This window comes from Ylistrum balloti, unplaced genomic scaffold (genome assembly GCF_031769215.1).
Source record: "Ylistrum balloti isolate Yb309-2 unplaced genomic scaffold, AGI_CSIRO_Ybal_v1 Utg370028, whole genome shotgun sequence".
In the NCBI taxonomy this organism is placed as follows: Eukaryota; Metazoa; Mollusca; class Bivalvia; order Pectinida; family Pectinidae; genus Ylistrum; species Ylistrum balloti.
Window position 1 is genome coordinate 515001 of NW_026782092.1, and position 25827 is coordinate 540827.

At 33.6% G+C, this 25827-nt stretch overlaps 2 protein-coding genes across 3 annotated transcripts in view; one reads left to right on the forward strand and one right to left on the reverse strand.

Annotated features, from left to right (window-relative positions):
* The window catches only part of LOC132548810 (uncharacterized), a 17968-nt gene extending 5999 nt beyond the window's left edge, over positions 1 to 11969 (forward strand). The window contains exons 4-16 of the mRNA XM_060212703.1: positions 175 to 304; positions 579 to 803; positions 1539 to 1780; positions 2102 to 2244; positions 2670 to 2785; positions 3303 to 3873; positions 4124 to 4268; positions 4999 to 5200; positions 5727 to 5921; positions 6622 to 6779; positions 7568 to 7885; positions 9342 to 9446; positions 11817 to 11969. Of these exons, the coding sequence (XP_060068686.1) occupies positions 175 to 304; positions 579 to 803; positions 1539 to 1780; positions 2102 to 2244; positions 2670 to 2785; positions 3303 to 3873; positions 4124 to 4268; positions 4999 to 5200; positions 5727 to 5921; positions 6622 to 6779; positions 7568 to 7885; positions 9342 to 9446; positions 11817 to 11969 (2703 nt within the window). The remainder of the gene's footprint in view (positions 1 to 174; positions 305 to 578; positions 804 to 1538; positions 1781 to 2101; positions 2245 to 2669; positions 2786 to 3302; positions 3874 to 4123; positions 4269 to 4998; positions 5201 to 5726; positions 5922 to 6621; positions 6780 to 7567; positions 7886 to 9341; positions 9447 to 11816) is intronic.
* An 870-nt stretch (positions 11970 to 12839) lies between these two features.
* Positions 12840 to 25749, reverse strand: LOC132548852 (mevalonate kinase-like). Of its 2 annotated transcripts, none has more exons than XM_060212751.1 (9): positions 25678 to 25749; positions 25377 to 25524; positions 23927 to 24071; positions 23041 to 23321; positions 22891 to 22936; positions 21734 to 21824; positions 21466 to 21588; positions 15118 to 15271; positions 12840 to 13097 (listed from the first exon to the last, which is right to left on the reverse strand). In XM_060212751.1, the coding sequence occupies exons 1-9, from the start codon at positions 25747 to 25749 to the stop codon at positions 12946 to 12948; spliced, it is 1212 nt and encodes a 403-aa protein (XP_060068734.1). In that variant the 3' UTR covers positions 12840 to 12945. The 2 variants fall into 2 exon arrangements, with proteins under 2 accessions (XP_060068734.1, XP_060068733.1); XM_060212750.1 differs by having other exon boundaries at positions 23927 to 24074.
* Positions 25750 to 25827: the final 78 nt, after the last annotated feature.

The following is a 25827-nucleotide window of genomic DNA, read 5'->3' on the forward strand; positions in this document are numbered from 1 at the left end:
AGGGGATTTTTCTCACATCATTTGCTGATTTAGAAGAGATATTAATTAAAAAGGATAACAGCAACTCTGCCATTCAATAATATAGAGTACAAAATACTTCAAAATATACTCTACCTCAATCATACGTGTCCTAATTGACGTAAAGATGCAGTTTTGGTGATTTTTTCTCTTCAGGTACCCATTGTTCGAGGTGCAGCTCTTCTTACTCATCTTTTCAACAACGCCAACCCAATCATCAAACCGTTCTGTCTGAGTAGCATCAATGGGCAATCGATGCATTTTAACTGCCCGAAAGAAAATTCAAGTAAGTAATGTTTCAGATATTAAAACTTAAATGTCGTGTCTCTTGAAAACAAAAGAACTATATACATGTAGTTGAATCAATATCGGACTGGTTTCATTTGACTTTAACTGATGCAGTTTTATTTACATCATAATTTTGTTTTTATTATGATCTATTTCATTTGACCTTTGTTTGTTTGGTTGCTTTAGTTTGTTTTTGTAATAAAAATAAACCATGACATATGAAATTGTAGACATATACCAAACCCTTTGAAAAAAAAATTATGTTACACTAGTGGCAGATGCTGGAAGTGGTCATATCTCCGCAAGCTGCAGTGGCGGAACATTGCGCATTATGCTGGACAACTCTAAACCAATTACAGATATGAATAAGATTCAATGGGCGGCAGGCAGCAGGGATCAATGGGGACATGTCCATACCATGCGGAATTGTGATGCCACTAAATGTCGCCTCAGTAGCGACTTTCGTCACCTAGAAGTTGACGTTCCTAATGCTTCGGGTAATATCACATTTAAAAGCACTGTAAACGCGCTAAATTTGGCACAATAAAATTTAAACACATTGATACTGTTTGGCAAATTAGGGCAATGATGAATTCGAGCATTCACAATTATTGTAATACAGACACATACAGGAACTGTCATTAGCGCAATTATATTATAGCTCAATACTTTCAACCCGGAAGGCGTTAAAATCATATAACCGCTAAAATGTATACATTTGCAGTATTCAGTGAAAGACAAAATTGAGATATGTTTATTGCAAGGGAATTATGATAAAATTACACTGAACCTGTGTACCAGGTAAATGGTTGTAATTTTCCGTTCATTATCTTCGTAACATATTAGGGACGATGCAAGTTATGACCGTTACAGCTATGTGACGGAGGCCTATTTCCTAAAGCATATATACTATGCTAAGATGCAAGCTCAGTGATTCTATGCTGTCGTTGAGTTCCCATGAACAAAAGCGTAAACGCTTTAATAAACGAAGCCATATGATTAAAATCAGCAAGGTCCGGGCAAAATTTCGCAGTTTGAAAAAAACCGTAAAATAAGAATTTATGGGTTAAAAAAAAAGAAAATACAAACACGTGAACATAATTATGATAAATAATCTCAAATATGATAATAGGAATGTCGTGTGTAGATAGCATGTTATCTATACCTTACAAGGTGTTATGAAAGTTAAAACCATCAATATCTCATTTTATTTCCTAAACTATATTTTATAGGCAGAATGGCATTCGCCATAAACTACATTGGTCATTATATTTTGCCATGGAATTGGGTTGACCATCCCGAAGAGGTCACGTGTACGGGACGACGGGAAACTACAAATGTAACCAATGACGATGCACACCAAAACAAGAGAGCAGCCATATCCGAAATACAGCTAACTGCATCATGCAACCAAAACCACGATGTAGAAATACGGGTAGATCTCGGCCATCACGATTTACCTGGAATAGCCCGTGTAAGACGATAATATAACGTTATTGTTTTATAAGGAAGAGAATACACCGAAAAGGGGATGTTGGGAATAAGCCTTTGAATGTATAAAACGAAACCTAAATTAGAAAATATAATATCTTATTTTAATAAAAGAGAATATCAAAAAATAAAATGCGAAAGAATTACTGAAGATAAAAAAAAAATACTGAAATATGGCAACTTCGAAAATTACGGAAATTATTTGGTAGCAAAACCACAGCCGTGATTTCAATCTATTTATATAAACGTTTTGCTCGTGGACAGCAATAGTTATTATTCTTATAAGGATAATCTTGCATTATAGGTCCAGTGGGCTCTGGAGAACTACGACGAATGGATAGGATGTCCTTCCCATTGTGTAACTATGCATACATGTACATACGACAAATGTACTAGGAAAGGACAATATGTCTTTATTAGGACACACATGTCTGGAAATCGACTCAAGTATGTTATGATGTAACAAAGTTGCTAAAAATTAATATTACTTACTTGGATTGACATGGCGGGCGTCGTCGATGAAGCACGCTTCAGGAACACCTGGTCATGTTCCCCTGGTACTTTTTTGGGAGTAAATCTTTCTTTCGTTCAAACTTTGCCCTAGTTCGAATTTGAAATAGTATTCTGTTAATTTCTTTGTTATTTCAGTTATGGTATGTATCACCTATATAGCAAACAGATTAATCAATTTCTTGGTAAAAAGTATCCAAATCAAAGATAGTCTTGAACAAACCAAAAAAGGTGATATTCATTTAAAAGGTGATATTTACTTGTTTGTCCTGTCTACATTACTTGGCACTGAAAGATATCATCGATTTGTACTTTTTGTTTATCGTCTGGAACATTGAAGCCCTGTTTGTTTTATGTTACAGAATGGCTGTGAACGTGATAGGACGGACCGTATTACCGTATCTACATTGGATGGAGGAACCATATGAATTAACTTGCGGGGGGCCAAGTATTAATAGTCTTACCTACATCCAGGGAGGTAAATCTATCATTCATAAGTTTTTAATGCATTTTCTTTATCTTACAAAAAGTTAATTGAATAGCAATATATGGCTTTTTTTATGGTTATCCTGTACCGGAAATATTGAAAGTGGAGACCTAAGAAATTACTTAACCAGTTCGTGGACGCAATTCAGAAAAAAAGACCGTTTGATTCCGCTCACACTCTACTGAAGCAAAGACCTCCTACAACAATATAGAGAACCAGTCTTTCCTCCTCTGGTCTGCGCCTTATAATTAGCGGTATTTCCAAAAGACACCCCAGATCGGCCTGATAGAACATTGAATCCTGATTTGTTGTTATTACAAAGTTGATGTTTTGAAGACTACAATAGTATTGGTATATCCTGTCCAGTCTTGCCCAGTCCAACGTTTGACACTAACATCCTATAGTGTTTACTAGCAGGCATCAAGTAAAATCTAAATACTGGACTTGAATCTTTCATGCAATTACTTCGTTCGCTGGTTTGGATTAATTTATCAAAATATATTTGCAGCTGGACCAGTGACCAACCCACCAACACATGCCCCAGTTACTAAACCATCAACCTTCTCCCCACCAGTCACAAACGCACCAACTCAACCTCTTCCCGTCACTGCAAAACCGACACATGCCACACAAAAGCCAACAAACTCCCATGGCACAAACAGTCATGTCAGTATTCAACCAGGAACAAAATTTATCATGGAGCTCAATGAACCAGGCGACGAACTCCCCAACCAAACAAGAAAATTCATGCTATATTTCAGTAAAGCTGTCACCATGAACATAAACAACGGGGAGGATTCAATCACGTTCTTTCCACAATCCGGCGGAACCTATTCTGGTCTTATGCAATTGGCTTATCTAGGAGCTGGACCCAGAGGAGACCACTCTAATGATAATTTCCTCGACAATAATCTTGGTTTATACTCCTATAAGCCTATCGCATCATATTGTGCTTATGATTCGACGAATAAAGCTTATGTAAATTTCGATTGGAGAGTCAACAATCAATTTGCTGCGTCTTCGTCGGGGCAACTGCTCATGGTTACAATGCCTCATCATGTATGTACTATACACAAATTGTTTTCTTTGTTTTTGTTTTGATTTTTTTTTCTGTTTTCATTTCTGTTTTTGGTTTTTTTTTAAAGAAAGGGCCTGACTAGTGTCGCTATAATCATAGGAAATTTTTTTTTTTATGAATAAATACGTTTAAATTTTGTTTTTTCTAGCAATTAACCTAAATCAAAATTTCTCTGTTTAGAAAATCAAAAAAGTAGATTATCATTGACATACATCAATTGTTTTAATCAAGGTTCTTCAATTGTCACACAGCAGCGATAACATAAAAGAAACGGTCTACGGATTCAAAGGGTACGAGGGATCAGAGTGGCTACTAGAGATGAACCTGCCACGTGCGTCAATGGAACCTGATGAAGCTGCGGTCACCAATATCAAACAAAATAACAAACAACTCAGCGTAAGTAAGATCTCGATAACTAAAGGGTAAAAACATCATCGTTTTGAAATAATGAGACTAATTTACTATGCAGATATACGGGTATGCAGATTCTTGCCTTTGGGAATAAAATCATATATCAAATGCAAATGATTTTTGTCCCAAATCTTTCAATTATTTCATAATATATTTTTATTGCGATAATAGCAACTTTACATTAAAACCAGTTAAATCTTTTTGTGGTTAATGTGCAAATTGACGACGTACTTTCGACGAGTATGGAGTTTTGTCGATATTCATATATGCGAGGAATGTCATTTTAAAATCCGGTATATTTGTGCTTTATGTAGCTAACATGTATATGTGTGTTGTGTTTTTCAAATCTAAGTTTCAAAGGCGGCGAAATATAAGTTCTAACTTTGATTTTGCACTTATCATTTTGAGGGACTACATTTTCATATTCCGTTAATTGTTCACTTTACCGTTGAATTTGTAGGTGGATCAATCTTGAATTTTATAGTGAAAATATATGTGAACATAGTATGTTGCATTCAGATGTATATCTATTTCGCCCTAACTTCGATAATAAAACATCCTAATTTAATGTGTTATCTACCGGTACATTCATGTATTAACAATTTCGTTCTAGTCGATTTTCAGCAACCACTACAAATAGCACGATTTTGTGTGAATACGACCTGCTATTCATAAAATTGGGAAACATGTTTCAAGAATCATTTTCTTTTTACAGGAAATTTTGACAGCTATTGCACGTGACGCTTCTGACCATAACATTAATACTATATGCAGTCAGTGGGACAGTTACGGCCTAGGGAAAGCTATAGCAATGTCGGCCAGATTGGCTAGCATTTCTAGAGCATTTGGAACTGAACATTATGAAGATATAGACACTCAAATCAAGAATTGTCTGGAAAAATGGCTTCGAGTTCAAGGTAATACGGCCAGTTTTCTGTCTTTGTGTCATACATATAGATATATAAAAAAGAAATGTGTGTGGCATTTTAAATATACAAAAGCAGATTTAGGCCCATAACATATCTATACTTATCACACACTTATTACACACACACACACACACACCCTCACCCTCCACACACACACCCTCACACACATATATATAATTGAAATTGTTATAAATAGTCTTTTTAAGTAACTAGAATGTTTAACCTTTAAATTTGACGCAATAGAATTTTCGAGCATTAATATTATCGACAAATTAACGTATTGATGAATTCACGTATCTACAAATACAGAAAATGCTACTAGCGCACACATATCTGTGCAGTCTTTGCGACGCAGAAAACACCAAAATAAGATTTCCGCTTAAACATGTATGGTTAGAGTACATAATTACCTAGGTCATTTTTTTTTTGCCAGGTTTTGTTTGGCTGTTATGATACACATTTTTTGATTGGATAATGTGCTACTTTATACATGTATATTTCATATTATCCTTAGATACCCTGCAGGACATGTGGAAATTCCGTTATGACACTGTATGGGGCGGACTTTTCCTACGAGCCACAAATAACGCTGATGTCGGTTACGGATACGACTTTGGTTTCCCTTATTATAACGACCACCACTTCCACTTAGGGTACCTTCTATATGCCATCGCCTATTACGTCAAACACCATCAAGACTGGGGACAGCGTGAGTACGGGCATATAGTTAAATAAAGCATGAGGTATCTGGCGTTGAATTTTAAATAAGATGTAGACAATATATTTCAATACGTTTAACCCTTCCATGCTTGACATTGAACCAAGGTCATACATTTGAGCAAGAGTGATAAGGCCTTCCTTCATCCAAATTTTATCATGATCTCCTTGATAACTGAACTCGGATTAAGTCGAGATAAACATATATGCAAGACTGTTAGGCTATCACATTCATTTGAACACATTAGGTAGCCTTCATGCTAAATTGTTCCAGTGTTAACGTTTCATTTTCCCTCATTTTATCTATGGTATGTCATGTGAATCAACCTAATGATATAATACATGTGTTTGTTTAGTCATGTCATTTTACTTCCCAACTTGAGGTAGCGCAAATGACTTCAAGTTAGCAATACTTGTAAAAGAAAATGAAACGAAGACTTCATTGTTTCTGTTCATGACGAGCTGAAAACTAGTTTCATCTTTGTGGATTATTTTCAGGAATTTTATTCTGTTTGATTCAAAATCAATTAAGGTAATGTATATATATTAGACATCTGCACGCCATGTTTGGTCGATTATTTATAACATCGGATGACCCGACTGATTATCAACATATTGTGAGATATGTCATTGATACTTCAAGAAAACTTGAAAAAGAATCATTAACCATGGTACAAGCGGCTTTATTTCAGAACACAAGGAGCGTGTGTATGCTCTTGCAAGAGATGTTGGTAACCCAAGTTATTTGGACACGCATTTCCCTGTAGTCCGTCATAAGGACGCTTATATGGGATTCTCCTGGGCTACTGGCGTGGTTCCAGGACAACGACAAGAGGAGTCTTCCTCAGAGGTAAGTTCAAACAAAAAGATACAATATGGAGGTATATAGTTTACATAGCATGCTATACTGATAAAATATCTTCTCGGGGATTCATGGAGGGGTTCAAGTGTAGGAAAAAGAATCTGTGATTGGATTATTATCGGCGCATGAAAGATTGAAATTTTAAACTTAAAAAGAAGATATCCTTGTGTTTACTTATAATAATAATCTTAAAGAAATAATAAGGACATTCATATTGTCATAATTGTGATTAATGACAGTATAAAAATCGGGTGTCCTTCAAGTGCTTCACATTAACATGTTCAATTGATTGTCGAAAAAACATGCATTTATGTAGCATCTGTCAATAAAGTTAAATCATAAATAGACATACTAAAATACTAAAGGAACCTGTATCAAACAGTTGTGTGTGTCTAAACTCTTCTGTGATGCTTGGAACCAAACCCAGAATTAAAACTCATAAAAACGCAAGGTAACATAAACAAGTTCGTCTAGCTCAATCTTCAATCAATTTGAAATAACTGTTTTTGAGGATTAAGACATGACATACTTGGGGACGACAAGTCTTAGAATATAAACTGATGGTATAGTTATCAATTTCAAAGGAACTGTTTGATAACATTATCTTTGAGTGTTATTTTAAGTAAAAAAAAAAAACGTCTAAAATATAGGGTTCTTGACTATTTTAGATAAGGGGAACTTTATAGTTTCCCTTTGTCGTTTTTTTCAAATTCGTAGGAATTCTTACACTTAAAACACGTTTCAAAGTAAGATATTAATATCTTTTAATTTTCCAGGCATTGAACTGTTATCATGGTCTCGCAGCCTTGGGGGAAGCTTACAATGACGACATAGTGAAGAAGACTGGACAGGTGACACTTGCCATGGAAATTGAATCCGTGAAAGAATACTTTCAAGTGCGTAATCACAACGAGGCTCACTTTCCACCAACCATCAGAGGGTACGGAGCGGTAGGACAGATTGCTGAGGATAACTTCTATGTTTACACACTAAACTGGCCATGCGCACCCAATGTCTTCCCCATGAGACATGCGTGTCTTATTGGCATACAAATAATACCAATTACGGCCGCTTCAAAGTACTGGATGGATCGGGTTGGTTTGCAATTTCTTATTTTATTGGCTGGCTTGTTCCCATAGAAACAGAATAATATGTTTTCGTTTATGGACATTATATTAGGAAAATGGGTGCAGTGTACTAAACTTATATACAATTCAGCTTTGTTTCTTACAAAGTTTAACGGATTCAGTGTGTATGAGTTCCAAGAAGGAGTTTCTTCAATACGTTCATTATTGAGTCATATTGCCTATCATTTACGTCATTTGTTTTTATGATGCCACGTATGATGGAAGATGTGCATTCGACTATGTTATTAAAATGGCGGCTGAAGACGATTACTCTTCCGGAACAATTGGTCTTATTCCTTTTGCACTTTTTCAGTAGCCACCGTTCTTTAAACAATATTTTCCCCTAGTTTTATTCAACTAGAGTTTAGATTATGATTCTTGTGACATGTATTTATTTCTTTTTTTTTCAACTGTATATCAAATTTCACTTGGAACTTTTGACAATCGCCTTCATAATACGTCTTAATTATCTAAATATATATTTACATATTTACTTCAGGCTGTATTAAAACATGATTATTCCATAAACAGTCTACAAAACCTTCGTTTACAAAACATCAATACTGTAACAGAGACTAAATAATTGACTCTAAGCCCCGAGGTTCACAGACTCAGCAGACATGATATGAAACTTGCAACCTTAACAGCAATAGAAGTTGGATTGTTCTAGACCCTGCATGCTATATTTAAATTCCATGTAAATTTCTCGAAGAACAAATACTAGCCTATTCATAAAACATTCTGTTATATAGTTGTCTGCGTTTCAACAGCAAATGATTACCACGTCAATACAATCTGACTTTTAACTCAAATTCGATGAAACATAGGCAAAATATGAACAAAAGAAAGATGGTCATGCAGGTTCCTGAAAAAAAGTAATTGATAGCACGACCATGTCTTCCGAAGGGTGTGGGAAGATGCCCATGGTGTCCCGAAGAATAAGCTGCATGATCTGACTCTCATTTTAAAGTTATGCGTGGAAGATTTCAAAGACAAGTGTCAGCAATAAACCATTTATCCTTCTGGGTCGTTCAGAAACTATTTCTATGCTTAAACAGGAAATCTATGCTCGATCCAGTTTTCTTTAAACACACTTAAATCATGAAGTTTCAAAGAAAAGCTTAAACACTGAAAATGCTATTCTATTTGAATTCTTCCCTACATTTCACTGAAGAAATGTTAATTCAGGTATTAAATTTATCATCAAGAGAGCGTGAGCACAGTGTAATGAATACGTTGGTCTTATTTTGCGTGTTCTTTTTCATGGCCTCCCTGTATAGCTATACCTTAATACCGGTATTTTCCGTTGTTATTGTGATTCTAAATTTGAATTACGATTTAGTGTCTAGGTTTTCACTCGTTGTTTTATGCTGATTAATACGGTTATATCTTATCAAATAATTGATTTTGGTTTACATCACAGGATTGGGCTTCTCATATCAAAAACTCGTGTACTCAAGCCATCCATCCTGAGACCGCACCCGACTATATTTTAACTGATCCTGCGGATATGCAAAAACTCAACTCGGTAAGGACATTTTAAATCACTGAGAGGACGGAGATTGATTGGTCAAGTCTTGTTGAATAATTTTCAGCAATAATAGTTTGATATCGAATTATTTTGTGTTTGAAAATGTCGTTAGATTTGTCAATTAACTCGATCTATGATATATGCGTTGATTTTTTTATGTATGCATTCGGAGAAAATGAATTATAATTACATATATTTACATGCTCTGTATATATCTATGTAAGTAAATACATATTACGGAATCAGTCGGCACAATAAATAATCAAGTTGATGAAGTGTGGGTGTTTGGAGAAATTCTAGACTAAAACTACCTGAAATATGTTCTATACAAAATACTAAATTACGATGCTCAATCAACTCTAATCATTCTCTTCGGTTTGGATGGTGTCAAAACGGGAATAAAAACTTCATTTACCTAACAGTATAAATTACAAATATCGATCCACAGACCTTTAACATTAGATCTGACACCTTGATTTCCATCAAGTAATTAGTCAATATCATATATACAAGAATGAAAACAAAGCAAATTAAGGCTATTTCGTGTTTGTAAACGATTTATTGATTCTTTCTGTATTTTTAAAACATCATTCTTTTTAATTCAATCAATTTATTCTGTTTTCAACTTTCAATTTCTATTGCAATAACGATTCCGACGGGCATCTTAATTACTATTAACACAGTATCAGTAAAAGTTACTGTTTTTATTGCTTGTTTTTTTATTTTGTCGAAAAAAAATCGAACTTACGATAAATTAATTTCACATTTTAACGACTTTAAATCTGTCACAAACAATCCTTGTCGATGTTGGTATTGGATACCGGCTAAATGATGATGCGCCAATATCCTCAAAAGCAGCCGTTGCTAATAACTACTGGCTTAAACACAAAATAAATATATTGAAAGCAATTCTACATGTATATCCCTACAAAATCTTAGCAACAGAATTTGACTTATATCCCCATTCGTCAAATCGTAATATATAGCAAAGCATCATCTCTCATTGCTGTATTCTATGCACAAACTAACCTTTATTTCAAATCTTCTCTTTAGTCCACGTTGTTTGCCGTAACATGCATGCATCATTTTAATTTCTTCGAATAATGGCATGCTTTAAACTCAACACATGGCACTGGACGTTCTTGTTAAATGCGATATATGAAAATTATGAAATTTATTAAGTAATGGGGCAAGTGCGTCTCCCCGTCTAAATTATGACTTTTCGATCATAGTTTTCAAAATTTAGTCACTTTGCATCACTGACGAGTCCTGGAAGAACTCAACAGCTGTGAGATGCAGCTTTATTGCTTGGCTGTACTATATCTTGTGTATCAAAATTGTATTAAAATCTTTACAACTAGCTTTCTTGTACAACCTTTATAGATAGATGTATTCTAAACCTCTTATAATTTGTACAATTTTTATTTTAAAACGCCAAGAAAATTGCAGCAATTGTAACACATTATGATGTAAAAAGCTAAAATCGGATATTGGTTTGTTAGCTATTGTGACAGGCCTAATGACATTTTGGTATTGCCCGTCATCCTCGCTTTTCAGCTAATGAACCATTTACAGTAGGCCTGAACTCTCTTCTATAGTACAGCTGAAACTGACATTTTGAACTCTTATCACTAGAAGACCCCGTATTTCGACGGCCCCGGTCAAACATCACACCAACCATTTGAACTTGCATAAATCGAATACTCGACTAACTTGAAGTTTTCCACGATCCCGTCGACTTCGACACTGTACTTGAATTGCAGGACGGCTCAACAAAATATCAAATATAAACACTACTTACCTAATCAGGAGTAAAATTTATGTTGGTTTTTGTACATTTTTCCTCTTCGATGCTCTTGGGATTTTCTTATGTTTGATGCATGTCTATTTTACCCGCCATTTATTGGTGTCAACCAAGCAATGTAGTATTTATAACATCTGGAAATAAGCCCGTGTCTAGTAATAAGTCCTTTCATGTATATTGCAGTCCAGAAGAATTACAGACAATACCTGTTCATTTGCCCTCTAATAAGCCCATCCCTTGACTTTTAGTCATAGTAATAGCAGTTCAGGTCAAACTTTCAGATACAGACAAAACTGATAAATTATATTTAGATTTTCATGTCACTGAAGCGTGAAATGCATATCTTTTATTTACATGTATGTTATTTCTGTCATATCTCAATTCTGTTGATCAAGTTCTGCATCACAAGGTCAATCATAGATACAACATTGTTGCGATTTTAACCCATGTCGTTCAAGCAATTATCCTGAAATTGAAGATAAAACATTTTCAATGCAATATTAAACTATATGTATATGCATAGTAACCACAAACCAATCACTGAAATTGTTTCGTGTTTTCAGGGTTGGGCGGCGTTCTGTTATGCTGGCATGGCTCCGTATGATGACGCTCATATGCAAATGGCAGCTGACTATGTGAAGAACAAAAGCCCGCGAGAGTTGGTTGGAGGGACAGGGGCTGCCAGTACTTTGCTATTTATATATGGACGTACATAGATGATTTAACACTAGTCCTATAAACAGCATCCTATATTAACATTGATACTGTGAAAACTTTATTTATACTACAAACATAAGCATATCAGAAAGAAATTTCAAGATGGAACTAGAAACTAATTATTGAAAATACTACGAAAAAGCAAATCAGTTAAAGAAAAAAAAATAACGAAATTGATGTGAAATAAATGATTGAAAATACTAGAAGCAACGGGGCATATCACAGAAACTAAAATGCATCTTCAATGATGTTTTTAAAATCAATCAACTTCCAAGCTTGGAACTACAATCGACATCTACAATCTATAGAATTTCACCAGAAACAAAAACAAAATGTTTTACAGGTGTAGACGGTTTCATGATGGATGACTGTATCATTGCTAAATTTGTTACTTTAGACGCGTAACTGAAAGTTACTTCCAAGTAATCGGTTACTTTATTTAAAGTGTGGTGAAAAATAGGGAAATGTTTTTTTTGTTTTTGTTTTTTTAATTTTTTGACAATATGCCTGACTTGAAAAATAAAATTATGAAATAAGAAATGTGTTGTCAACTACAATATGTTTAAAATCTATTAATTGTCAGTCTGCATTAAAAGCCTGTTTTATTCATTATTTACAGGGACACTTTAGTCAACTGAATCTCACTTTTATTATTAATTTCATTCAACCAGAAATGACAAAACATGTATCCAGATGAAGTAATATGTAGTTGATAATAAGATGCTACATGGTGAATGTCAAGTTTAAAATTTTTTAAAAAGTTGATTAATTTTTCGATTTTAGTGAAACATGATTTACATGTTTTACTATATAAGTAAATACTATAATATATTTATAAAAATGTAAGACACATCGTAATACAACTACTATTAATATTCATTTTTATCTTGTTCTATAAATTTTATAAATCATGCACCCCTTCCACTTCTAGTTCACATCTTTCCTTACAAAAAAAAATAAATTCTTTGGTAGTGTTTATTCCGGAAGAAATCCAGATGGAATGTTATAATTTTCACTATGAGTCCAATGCCTAATGACACCTTGTCCACAGATATTTGTTTCCCAACATCCAAATCCTTCTGATTTAAGCTGTGACATCACTTCCCTAACAACAGCCTTAGGAGTTCCTGAAAATGAAGAAAGAAATGTTAATGTAATACAAACAAGTATTATGTATCTTCAGTGTATCTGCCGCATGCAACAATATGTAATTTCATTAGAAAACATCCCCAATACTCCAGGGGTTACCATCATTTTTGCTCTCTTAACCACTGGAAAATTTCCCAGCAAAATGAAGTAATTTGATAAGTCTAGAGCTGGTTCCGAGAGAAAAAATCCCTGACCAATCACAAACTGATACGCTCCTTTTGAAGATTACAAAGGAGCAACAGCAAACTTAAAAGCCAGTATGGCAAACCGTTTTGCGGCTTCAAGATTTGTAAATAACTAGTCGTCACATCTTATCAACAAAATGTCTCACATATAGAATCTTCAGTTTTGTAATAACAGTTCATGGGGTCTAGCAATAGTGAACAGAACTCCTGCAGTATCAAGGATGAATTAAGGTGTACTAACAGTAACAGGTACTGTACTTTTTAAACAATAATACCATGTCTGGTATTAAGCCCACCTTCATTTACTGCAGTTCAGTAAAATCAAGATGATACCAAAGTATATGTGATACCACCTGAGCAGATAACAGGATAAACATGGGAATATATAGAAACATTTTTAAAACTTAAACCTTTTTGAGACAGGCAATTGATTAAAAAACAAACATTCCCCATTTCTCAACAATCTTGTCCTGAATATGAAGTGCAAATTAAACCCTGCATGAAAGATGACCAGCAGAGAGGATATTAAATTCAAACAACATTGAGGATTTGTATTAAAGGAAAGATGGGGTTTCCACCAATGCTTATTTCCCATAGAGGGCAGCCAAAAGATTTTTCACCCATCATGACCACTAACTTATACATTGCTTTGTGCCAACAAAGTTGATTCCCTTACCTTTACATTTAATCCAAATTAATTGTTGACGCACTAGCCTAATTAAACAATTAACAATTTGCTCGTTTTTCCGTAAAAATACATTATAATAATGTCAAACAATTTTAATTACTTTGCACAAAATTCCTAATAACTATTTGTGGGCAATTAATTTCATACTGTTTTAAAGACATTTTTAGCACATAATTACGAATGGACTTCAAAAGGAAGTTGAGTTTTGACCTTAAGAAAATTTTGCTTAATGTAAAAAGAGCATGTTCCTCCTAAAAACCCATCACATTTTTATCTCCTGTTCCCAAGTTCCTAATGTATTTAAAACTGTGACTTTTTGCTTTACATACATGATATCTAATATGTTATAAACAGCATGTTCATTTTTAGTTTTCTTAAAAAAAGAGGCCCAGAGGGCCTGTATCATTCACCTGAATCTTTATGACCAACATTACTATATCTGTGCATATGTTCCACATTTAACACATTTGACCCCTGTGAACTTGACTTTGGGTCAAGGTCAATTCTTTTACTTTTTTGGACTTCATAAAAGGAACATACTGGCCAAATATAATGATTCTAGGCTTTCCGATATTTCAGAAGAAATTATTTTAACGTTTTAACACATTTGACTCCTGTGACCTTGAAGATTGGTCAAGGTCATTTCATTTAGCAAACTTTGTTTGGCTTCATCAAAGGAACCTTCCAACCAAATATAATGATTCTAGGCTTCCGGTATTTTTGAAGAAGTTGTTTAAATGAAAAGTTGACGGTTGCCGGATGGACGAACGGACGACAGACGATGGACGACAGACAGACGACGGACGTTGCGCTATAGCATAAGCTCACTTGGCCCTTTGGGCCAGGTGAGCTAAAAATGCAGAAATGATATTGTAGCATTTTCCAAAAAAATCATCCATTTTTACATTTTTGGCGCGAAAAGGTTGCTATATTCTTGCGTATGTACATGAGTGGACTTAAATGCCTATTTGTAAACGTACGACTACAGAGGCTACCAATAGCACATACAAGCCATCGTATTTGCTTCTTATGCCATTTTGAAACCCAACCTTTTTCAAAAGTTAAAAACATTTCAAAGCATTATCAATATCTGAATATCAATTTGTTTATGTATTGAATCATTACCTGGACGAAGAAGACAAAATGCACATCCTCCACCTCCAGCACCCGTCAATTTTGCATGGAGACCACTGGCTCCGGTGATCTCACATACTTGCTCCAGTTTAGGTTGACTAACCCCTAGTGTTCTTAACAGGCACTGGTTGATGTCTATAAGTTCCTATATCAAACAAAAAAATTCTACACATCATCTCAATTTTGTAAAAATGAAACATGATAGAATTTTTTTACATATTTCTTTAAGATAAGAATTTGCCTTGTTTTGCTGGGTTCATTTTGTGGGGAGGTATCATTGTAGCTGGTTACTAACTCAATGAACAACATAGGGGAGGCCCATTCTATGCCATCCAAAGCAATTAAGGTGAAGTGTCTTGCTCCAGGACATAAGGTGAGCACAAACCAGTTCATTTCTTACATTCCTGAGAAACACAAATTCAAACCATGCGCCTGGGATCTCCACCAAAGATTACATAAGTCAACACTCTAACCCAGTGAGATATTACCCTCTTAAGATTAGATAGAAGCACTACAGTACAAAGGTAAATATTAGTAAATAAATTCATTGTATTCCTTATTTAAATTGTACTGTTAACTCCTGAGAGAACTTTATAAAGTTTAACAACTCTTCATGAATATGACAATTTCTTTTTTTGTGAATTTTGTATCTAAGAACTCTAAATAACTCTTATGTTATGAATATTCATGGAACAAATGTTTCCTTATAAAAAGCTTGACTGAAATTCAAAACAGACTCACACATGTTTTACCAAACAGTTTCCTTGAACTTCTGAACAAAATTTTTGTACGCATTTTTGGATGCATTTCCAAGCACACTGTTAATTGATAAAGAGTATATTATGACATGTTTCCAATTTGTTATATCGTATAATAATAATAATAATTATTATTTTTTTGATTTTTTTTTGTAATTATCTTTTTATTTCCATTTTAATGTACAATACACGTCATCATTATCATCATCACCGCACAATCACCATCCTAATCATCATCATCATCATCATCATCATCATCATCATCATCATCCTCATCACACCACTTATCATAACTATAATCATCCTCATCACACCATCATTATGTATCAATCATCATTATCATCACATCACCTCCACTACCACTGCCAACTTCATCATCTCAAATCAAGATCATTGTCATCATCACCACAACCATCATCATCATCATCATCATCATCATCATCACATCATCATCATCACACCATGATCATCATCATCATTACAAATCAAGATCATCATCACCATTTCATTATTATCATGATCCTTATCACCACCACCACCATTATACCCTCATCATCATCACAATCATAATTCTCATTCACTACATCACTATCCACACCATTTCACACCTCACAAAATTCAGTAATCTTAACAGCATACATCAACTCCAGGGAGCAGTAACCAAAGATTTCAAGAGATGGTGTATTTAATATCAGAAATGCTGACTAAAAAAAAAAAAAAAAAGACACAGATGCCAACAAATTTGTCAGATATGTATTGCACATAATTTACTGGACAGAAAAAAACAGTGAGAAATAGGAAAAGCATTTAAGAAAAAAGATGAAAGAAATGGATGGAAGACTGAGAGGATAAGAATGGCCTTGTCAAGGGTTTGGAAACATCCTACTTTCGTATAAATATATATTATATATTTGAGGATAAAATTTACAAGTAGAATTTATCAGAATCCGACTACATGTCAATTAACCTTTTCCATTTACTCCATTCTACATCAAACTTCTCCTTAACAGTATCGCCCTTACTAACAGCAACATATTTTTGGACTTTGTAATTGTCTTTAATGGAGTTTACCAATGAGTTTATATGCAAAGAATTATGCAGACACCTCATTCTATATATGTACTGCTTCATGATAATTATAATTTCATTATCTACCCTATTGATATGGGAACTTGAAAAAATTCCAAAGAAGAAAGATTTTTTATTAATTGAAAAAGGAATAAGTAATGCCTGTAATAGTATTTCAAAACTTTGTAGTAAATTCTGTACTTCATTACATTCCCATAAAATATGAGTAATAGTCTCTCTTTCAGAGTTACATAAAATACAGAGAGGTGAGCTAACCAGACCAATTCTACAGAGAAAAGAATTTGTTGTCAGAATATGATGAACTACTCTGAACTGGAACCATTGAAGTTTTGAATTTTTTGTAGTATGGAAGGGGATCTTGAAAATTTTGGCCCATTCTTCATCATTAATATCGTCAAATTCTTGATTCCATTTCAATTTACAAGATGGTGCCACATCATTCTTAATCAAGATATCATAAAACAGTTTTGTACCTCTAACTAGGTTAAAAAAGGGTTGTATGTTTACAGGAATGAATGGGTAAGCTATGTTCGATAAAGTTAAATCATATGAAGAGATAAAATCTTTTATTGAAGATATGAAGCTGTGGTACTGAAGAAAATTTGTAGCAATGTGATATTTACGTGTAAACTCATTTAAGGTATAAAAAGACACTGGAGCAACTTCTTTTAAAACATCACATATATTGATCACACCCTTCTTGTACCAATCCTTGTTAAAAATAAGTTTCCCCCCAATAAATATTTTTTTGTTATACCAGAGTGGTATTTTGGAGATTAACTCATTATTTTCCAAATTATCTCTTTGCACAATGAATTTATACCATGATTTAAAACATCTTTCCAGAACTGATTTTTACATTTGCTTATACATAACTGTATATATTCACTACCGCAATTTGCCAGCAAATCAATATCAATATAGGTTTTTAAAATAGCCTGCCATTTTTCAGTGGTTTGAAATAACCTCCTTATCCAACTTAATTTTAAAGAGCTCATGAATTATATTATATTATATATATATATTAACCATCTTAAGACCTCCATTGACATGGTGTTGAACAACAACATCTTGCTTAATTTTATCTGACCCCCCATTCCATAAATATTGAAATAAAATGGAATTCAATTTTTTAATAAAGTTTTCATTTGGATTTGGAAGTGAAATAAAAAGGTGATTAAACTGTGATATAAGCAAGGATTTGATGACATGAATTCTACCAATTGGAGTTAAAGACCTTCTGCTCCATTGTTTAATCAATGATTTTAACCTGATGAGTTTTTTGTCAAAATTCAGCTTTGGAATTTCGTGAAGATTAACACTAAAAATAATTCCCAAAAGTGTAAATTTATTCTTTCCCCACTGTAAATTGAAATCTGGTAAAAATGAATCTTCACTATATTTTTTATTACCTATCCACACTACCTGTGTTTTCTCTACATTAATTTTCAACCCTGAAATTTTTGCATACACATCAAGTTCCTTAATTGCTTTTGTCAAAGATTGTTCTGAACCATCTAAAATGAGGGAGGTATCATCTGCATACTGGGAAACTAAAACTGGACAATTATCAATATCCATACCTTTTATATTAACATTATTCCGCAATCTCAGGGCCAAGATTTCTACACAAAGTATAAATAAATATGGGGCGATCGGGTCCCCTTGCCTACAGCCTCGTTTAATATTAATAGAAGATGACAAATTACCACCCTGATTAATAACTGAATAAGAATTATTATGTAAAGATTTAACCCAAGTTGAAATACTCTCACTAAATCCAAAGAAGTGTAGAACTTTATCAATAAACAACCAAGACACAGAATCAAAAGCCTTTTCAAAATCCAGCATCATCAGCATCCCAGGAATATCATTTTCTTCAGTATACTGCATTATGTCATATATTAACCTTGTGTTTACTCCTATGTACCTCCCTGTGAGAAAACCTGTTTGATCCCTGTCTATCAACTTGTCCAAAACAGTTTTAATCCTATAAGCTATGGTACCAGATGCAATTTTGTAAATAATGTTTAACAATGATATGGGCCTCCAGTTCTTAATAAAATGTCTCGGTTTATCTGCTTTTGGTATACATGTGATGATTCCCTGCCGTTGTGTAATAGATAATTCCCCCCTGCGATAACCATAATTAATTGATCTAACAACAAACTGCCCTAACTGCCGCCAAAAACATTTGAAAAATTCTGTTGTGAACCCATCAGAACCTGGACTTTTATTATTCTTCATGTGTTTTAAAGTTTTTCCAGCTTCCTCATAAGTAATTTCTCCTTCTAAATTAGCAGAGTCATGTTTAGTCAGTTTTGGTACCTCACAGTCACAAAGAAAATTAATTAAATTTATTTCACATGAATAACTTGGGTTATCATATAATTTCCTATAAAAATTACTTACTTCCTCCAAGATATCTTCCTGTTTAGTTAGAATATCTCCATTATCTTTATGCAATTTTGGAATTATTTTGGATGTGAAATTTCTGTTCTCCAAATTAAAGAAGTAGCTAGTTGGCTTTTCCCCCTCCTCCACCCACCTAGCTCTAGAACGAATCATACTCCCCTTGATTTTTTGTAATCTGATAGTTTCTAATTCTTTTTTCTTTTCCTCTAATTCCACTAAATCTACTTCTTCTAACTTCTCTAGTTCTTCTATAGACTTCTTAAGAATATTCTCTCTATGGTCTTGCTGCTTTTTCTTATGAGAAGAGTAGGAAATAGTTGTTCCTCTAATTTCCATTAACAAAGTTTCAAAAAACAACTGATCATTAATGGAAAACTGTAAATCATATTCAGGTATATTGTCAACATTATGTAGGTTATAAACTGGGAGACAGTACTGTTTCTTAACATTATCTATACAATTATTTATACAATTCAAATAATCTATATCTTGTAATAATGAGTTATTAAACTTCCATAAACCCCTCCCTTTCTTAAATTCATTAATTTTCAGTGTGATTTTAGGAAAAGAATGGTCTGTTTGATATCCTGGGTCTACACCTGAAAGATGGATACTAGAGAGTAAATTTTCTGAAACCAGAAAAAAATCTAAACGAGCTTGTCTAACTGGATTACTTTTCCTCCATGTATATCTCCTAGTTTCATCATGTTGTTCTCTAAAAATATCAATTAAATTAAAATTCTCTAATAATTCCAGCACTTTATTTCTAGCTCTAGGGTTGTTTATATTCTTGTAATTTTTATCATAATCAAGCTCAGGCTTTAAAACCAAATTAAAATCACCACACACTATAATCCTGTTATTGTTAAAAGTTTCAATAGCTTCAGATATTTTGTTATAAAAGTCTGGATATCTTGGTTCGGGCCATATATATTAATTAAGGTTACACGAGAGCCTTCTATTTCCAAGTCCAGAGCTAAAAAATTACCTGTTAAATCCTTCCTTTCTCTAAAAACTTTTGTCTCAAAATTGTTATTCAGAAGAACAGCAACCCCCCTTGCATTTGACCTAAAGGAGTTAAAAAAACAATCATACCCCCATTCATTTCTAATTAATTCCTCATTTTCACGTGAAAAATGTGTATCTTGTAAACAATAAATACTATACCGTTTTTCCCTAAGATATGCAAAAACATCCTTACGCTTAAAACTGTCTGCTAATCCTTGACAATTGGCCGAGATTACTGTCACACCTGTGTCCGCCATAGCGACGGTAGATAATTATCAGTTATCAAACAGCCTTCCATCCAGAGAAATCGAGAGAACAAGAAAGAATAGTGTTGTAAGAAAAAGGGAGAAAGGATTAGGAATATGAGAAAGGATAAAATCATAGCAAATATGGTTAAGGTCTCTGACTGCTACTAACCTGCGTACTATTATCTTATAACAAAAACAATTTAAAAGAAAGTACTTGTAGGCACGGAGAGATAGCAAGAAATCGTGTATACATCAGCCAACTCTACAGCCTTCCAAACACTGGAAGTCTAATAGTAAAAGACGGAGACCGGAGATGGAGTACCTAATAAACTAACCGGTAGCATCAATCCGGAACTGATATAAAATCATAAAAAAATATATATGTATTTTGTTTCAGCGCATATATAAAGAGAGAGAGAGAGAAGGGAAAAAGGGCATTTGTTTCCAATACATGGCCCTACATCTATAATGACAAGAATATGCATTACCAAATATATATTATATTTATACTTCAGTATCTACATGTATATATATATTTTTTTTTTTAATGAAATTAAAAATGTTGCGTCAACTTACCAGTTAATTAGCGGTATCCTGCTTGCTGCTCTCCTCAGTTATACAATCCACACAAACACATACACATTAATGAGACTATAATACACATTACGATCGGCGGCACATATAATGTGCCATTAATGTCTGTTACCGACCGTTACCAAAAACACAAGAATTCACACAAAATTACTGTCATCTCATCAATAATAATAATAATAATAATAATAATAATATGGTTCTGTTGACAGAAACCTTAAACAACCAACCTCCAGTTCCTTATAAAGTGAAGATGAAGGAAGATCATTGTTCAGTAGATTACAATATGTGTCGATGCTCCTTGTTGTTACAGCATCTATGGCCTCCATTACTGGTCCGATGACAGCCCCAAACTACAAAAGATAACATTAAGCAGAATATTTTTTTCTCCTAAAGCAAGTGATATGAACTATAGTTAAGATTACTTTTAATCTTTAATAAAAATGCTGAAGGAAACATGTGATTAATGCAATACCACAATGTTTATTGCCTTCTAACCTTTTCATACTTTGTTCGGACATGAGCCATTAATGTTTTGGTATTTCTCTGCACTTTTGTGTTCACCAACAAAATTCTGGTTTCTGGCATTCTGTAAAAAAAGGGAAAATATTTTCAATTGACTTTACATCAAATACAACAATTGAACGCAAAATTTCTTATTTTTCTGTATAAACAGACTTGGATTTTCACTAACAAGCTATAAGATATTTTCCTTACTTAAAGGATGTACTCCTTTGAGGTTTGACCAAAAGTAAGACAAAATTCAATATAAAATTAATTACAACATCATATCATATACTTTGGTATTCTTCTACATCCTGGTATCTATGGTCGTACATAACAACGGCAACTTTGATGTCAGTTTGAAGAAATTTCGCTTGTGAAGTACTTTTTTGGGTGGCTTAGTTGAAAGCATGATTCAGTTATTAACGTCAACAACTTCAGCATACTCTGGTCGCTAATTAAGAAACTTCACTATCACTCAGGAAACCTTTAGTAGATTTCAACTAAATTTTGTAAGAATTATCAAACACAAATATTTGGTGAAAACTGCATATATTCAAGTGCAACGATCCCACGCCCTCGTTTTTTTAACGTGGAAAATATCAAAGAAAATTTCTCAATCCAAACATAAAATCTTAAAAAAGTTCAATACTACAAGAATGTCAGATAAAAGATTTAAGTCATTTTAGAACATTTTCATTTTTCAGTTGCTAGGCAAATTAAAGCTCGTTAAATGAAATGAATTCCTAGCATGTTTACATTAATTTTCTTAATATCCATGTAACATACCCTTACCTAGTAAAGAAAGACAAAAAAATTATTTCAAAAAAGGTTGCCACGGAAGTAACAGGAACTAAGAATAAGAAGATTTTTTGCTTTTCATCTTCTTTCTAAAGTAAAATTTTCAAAAAATTATCATCAGGAAAAACGTTTAATGCTGGATTTTTTTTTTTAGCTTCTCATAGAATTACATCCTTAAAGTCAATGTGGTTTTAGGGTTCTGTTTTACCCTAAGTAAGAAGTGACTTAATGTTGATTCAGTCTTACCAATGGCAAGTGTACATAAATGCTTAATTAAACAGGGTAGCAATTAACTCATTTCTAATAATCACAGAAAAAACAATCAACTATATTCACCAGATGACACTTACTGGGATAATTTGTCGATTTTTCCTTTCTTAAATTCTATAGCACCTCCTGTAAATAATAATAAAAGAAATCAAGGCGAAAAGATAGATAATAACAAATCCAAAAACGACATCAATAAAATCATGGAAGGAAAAAATCAATATAAGACTTACCAAAGGTTGTGACAGAGTTGTCCACTCCTGACGGGTTTCCATGCATAATTTTTTCACTTAAAAATGCCCATTTATTGATGAGTTCAGTTTCATCATGTGACCAGGAAGACTGATCTAACTGGTAGCCTTCAGTATTTGAACTAGGTTTTGATTGGTGAATATGGTTTCCTAGTTGTAACAGTCCAGCTGCTAAACAAACCGAATAACTTGCTGAGGATCCCAGTCCAGCTCCAATAGGAAGCTCTGACTGTACTCTTACATCTATGGCAGGAAGTGGGCACCTGCAGAAAAAATGATACAAGTAATTATTATATTGCTTTGATTGGGTCTGAAAAACATTAACAAAGTTCATTGCTTAGACCTTTGAGAGTATGTTCTTGACTCCCAAAAATAAGTTTTGACTTTAAAGTTTTAGCAGACATGTACTTAATATGGATGAGGGGGGTCGTAGACTCTCGCACATCTATTACCACATGTTAAAAAAATGTAGCTGAAATGACTACAGTACATTTTTACCATCTAGTTTATTTTTTTGTCTATAATTTATTTACCATCTCGTCATACTATTTTCAACCTTAGTGTTCATAGGATTATAGTGTAGACAAACAAGCTGGTCAATTCTGTACCATCTTGTACACTATGGTAGTGCTAGAACGCTCCACACTAGTCATTTGTCTGATGAAAGTGACTGTGTAGTCATTGAAATGTCACACTCTAATCTCTTACTGGTTGTGTTATAAGAACTTCTAATCTATATCACCTGACTATTGAATTCAAGATTTACTCAATTCTACTTAAGTACAATGTATATAGCACTTCAATATTTCAATAAAGAAAATGTGGAAATAAAATGTTTGAAATCTACCAACATGTTTTTTTTACGTACTTGCTTGCTCTAGATATTTCTGTAAAAAGATACAGAAAGGATGCCACAGCTAAAACTTGTGACCTCGAGGCATCCGCATCTAAACCGGAAGATTTTGTCAGTGTTTCTATGATTTCATCTGAGGCAGGAATTGGCTTGGTAATGTCTACTAGCAAACAAAAACAATATATCATGTACCTACAATGTAGAATCAGTAGATCAATGTGTAAGTCCATTTTTAATTTGTTCTCATCAACAGAGATAAAAATGTTACAATTTGAGATGGATCTGGATTGATGGGATCAAGTCAATGTCAACAAATTTATAGAAAAAAAATATTGCAAAAAAAAAAAAACAAAAAAAAAAAAAAAAAACCGAAAAAAAAACAAACAAAAACAAAAACACACAAACAGACCAAACCAAAACTGAACAAACTACAAGATGCAAAGAAAAGATTTCAAGAATAATTGAGATGAATTAACCAAATTAGCTGATCTGGAAGGAGTTGATTTGATATCAACTGCCAGCAGTTAAGTTCTTTGATAACCTCTTCGGGTACTGTGCATGTACATGTAAATGTATGTGTAATTTCATCATCATCATCATCATCATCATCATCATCATCATCATCAAATTTATATCAGAAAGACAGATCTAGTACATCAATAGCAATGCGTTAAATAAAAACAATTTTATACAATTCTTTTTTTTTTTTTTTTTTTGTAATTATCTTTTCATTTCTATTTTAATGTACAATACACATCATCATTATCATCACCACACAATCACCTCTAATCATCCATCATCATCATCATCATCATCATCATCATCATCATCATCATCATCATCATCATCATCATCATCATCATCATCATCATCATCATCACACTTATCATCACTATAATCATCCTCATCACACCATCATTATGTATCAATCATCATTATCATCACATCACCTCCACTACCACCGCCAACTTCATCATCTCAAATCAAGATCATTGTCATCATCACCACAACCATCATCATCATCATCATCATCATCATCATCATCACACCATGATCATCATCATCATTACAAATCAAGATCATCATCACCATTTCATTATTATCATGATCCTTTTCGCCACCACCACCATTATACCCTCATCATCATCACAATCATAATTCTCATTCACTACATCACTACCACACCATTTCACACCTCACAAAATTCAGTAATCTTAACAGCATACATCAACTCCAGGGAGCAGTAACCAAAGATTTCAAGAGATGGTGTATTTAATATCAGAAATGCTGACTAAAAAAAAAGAAGACACAGATGCCAACAAATTTGTCAGATACGTATTGCACATAATTTACTGGACAGAAAAAAACAGTGAGAAATAGGAAAAGCATTTAAGAAAAAAGATGAAAGATATTCTTAATATTGATTATCTAACCGAATGTACATGTAAACAAAGAATAGACTAACCATTTTTTATATCATTTCCTTTTGAGTAGATATCACGTTGTAAAGACAACCTAATTTCAATGTCAGGAAGATGAAGGTCAATCAGGTTGTCTGCCCTTTGGGTCAGGATCAGATACGTACGGAGATCCAGACTTGCTGCTAGTGCTTTCTGGGCGAAAAAAAACACAAGTAAATTGTCATTCAGCAGTAACCAGCTAGTGATATGGGCAATCATAATGATTTAAATATCCGATTGTTATGAACAAACTACCTACAGATGTACCGTTTACACTATTATAAAACAAAATCAGCAGTTACTTACCTTTCCGTAAACAACTGCATGTTCTCCATGTAAAATCACTTTGCCTGGAGCGGACACTGTTAATCTCCCCATGTTTTACATGTGGATCGTAAAGTGAAACTAGCTCTTCAAATCGGAGGTACGAAAGTGCATTTCCGCTGATTTTCGGCT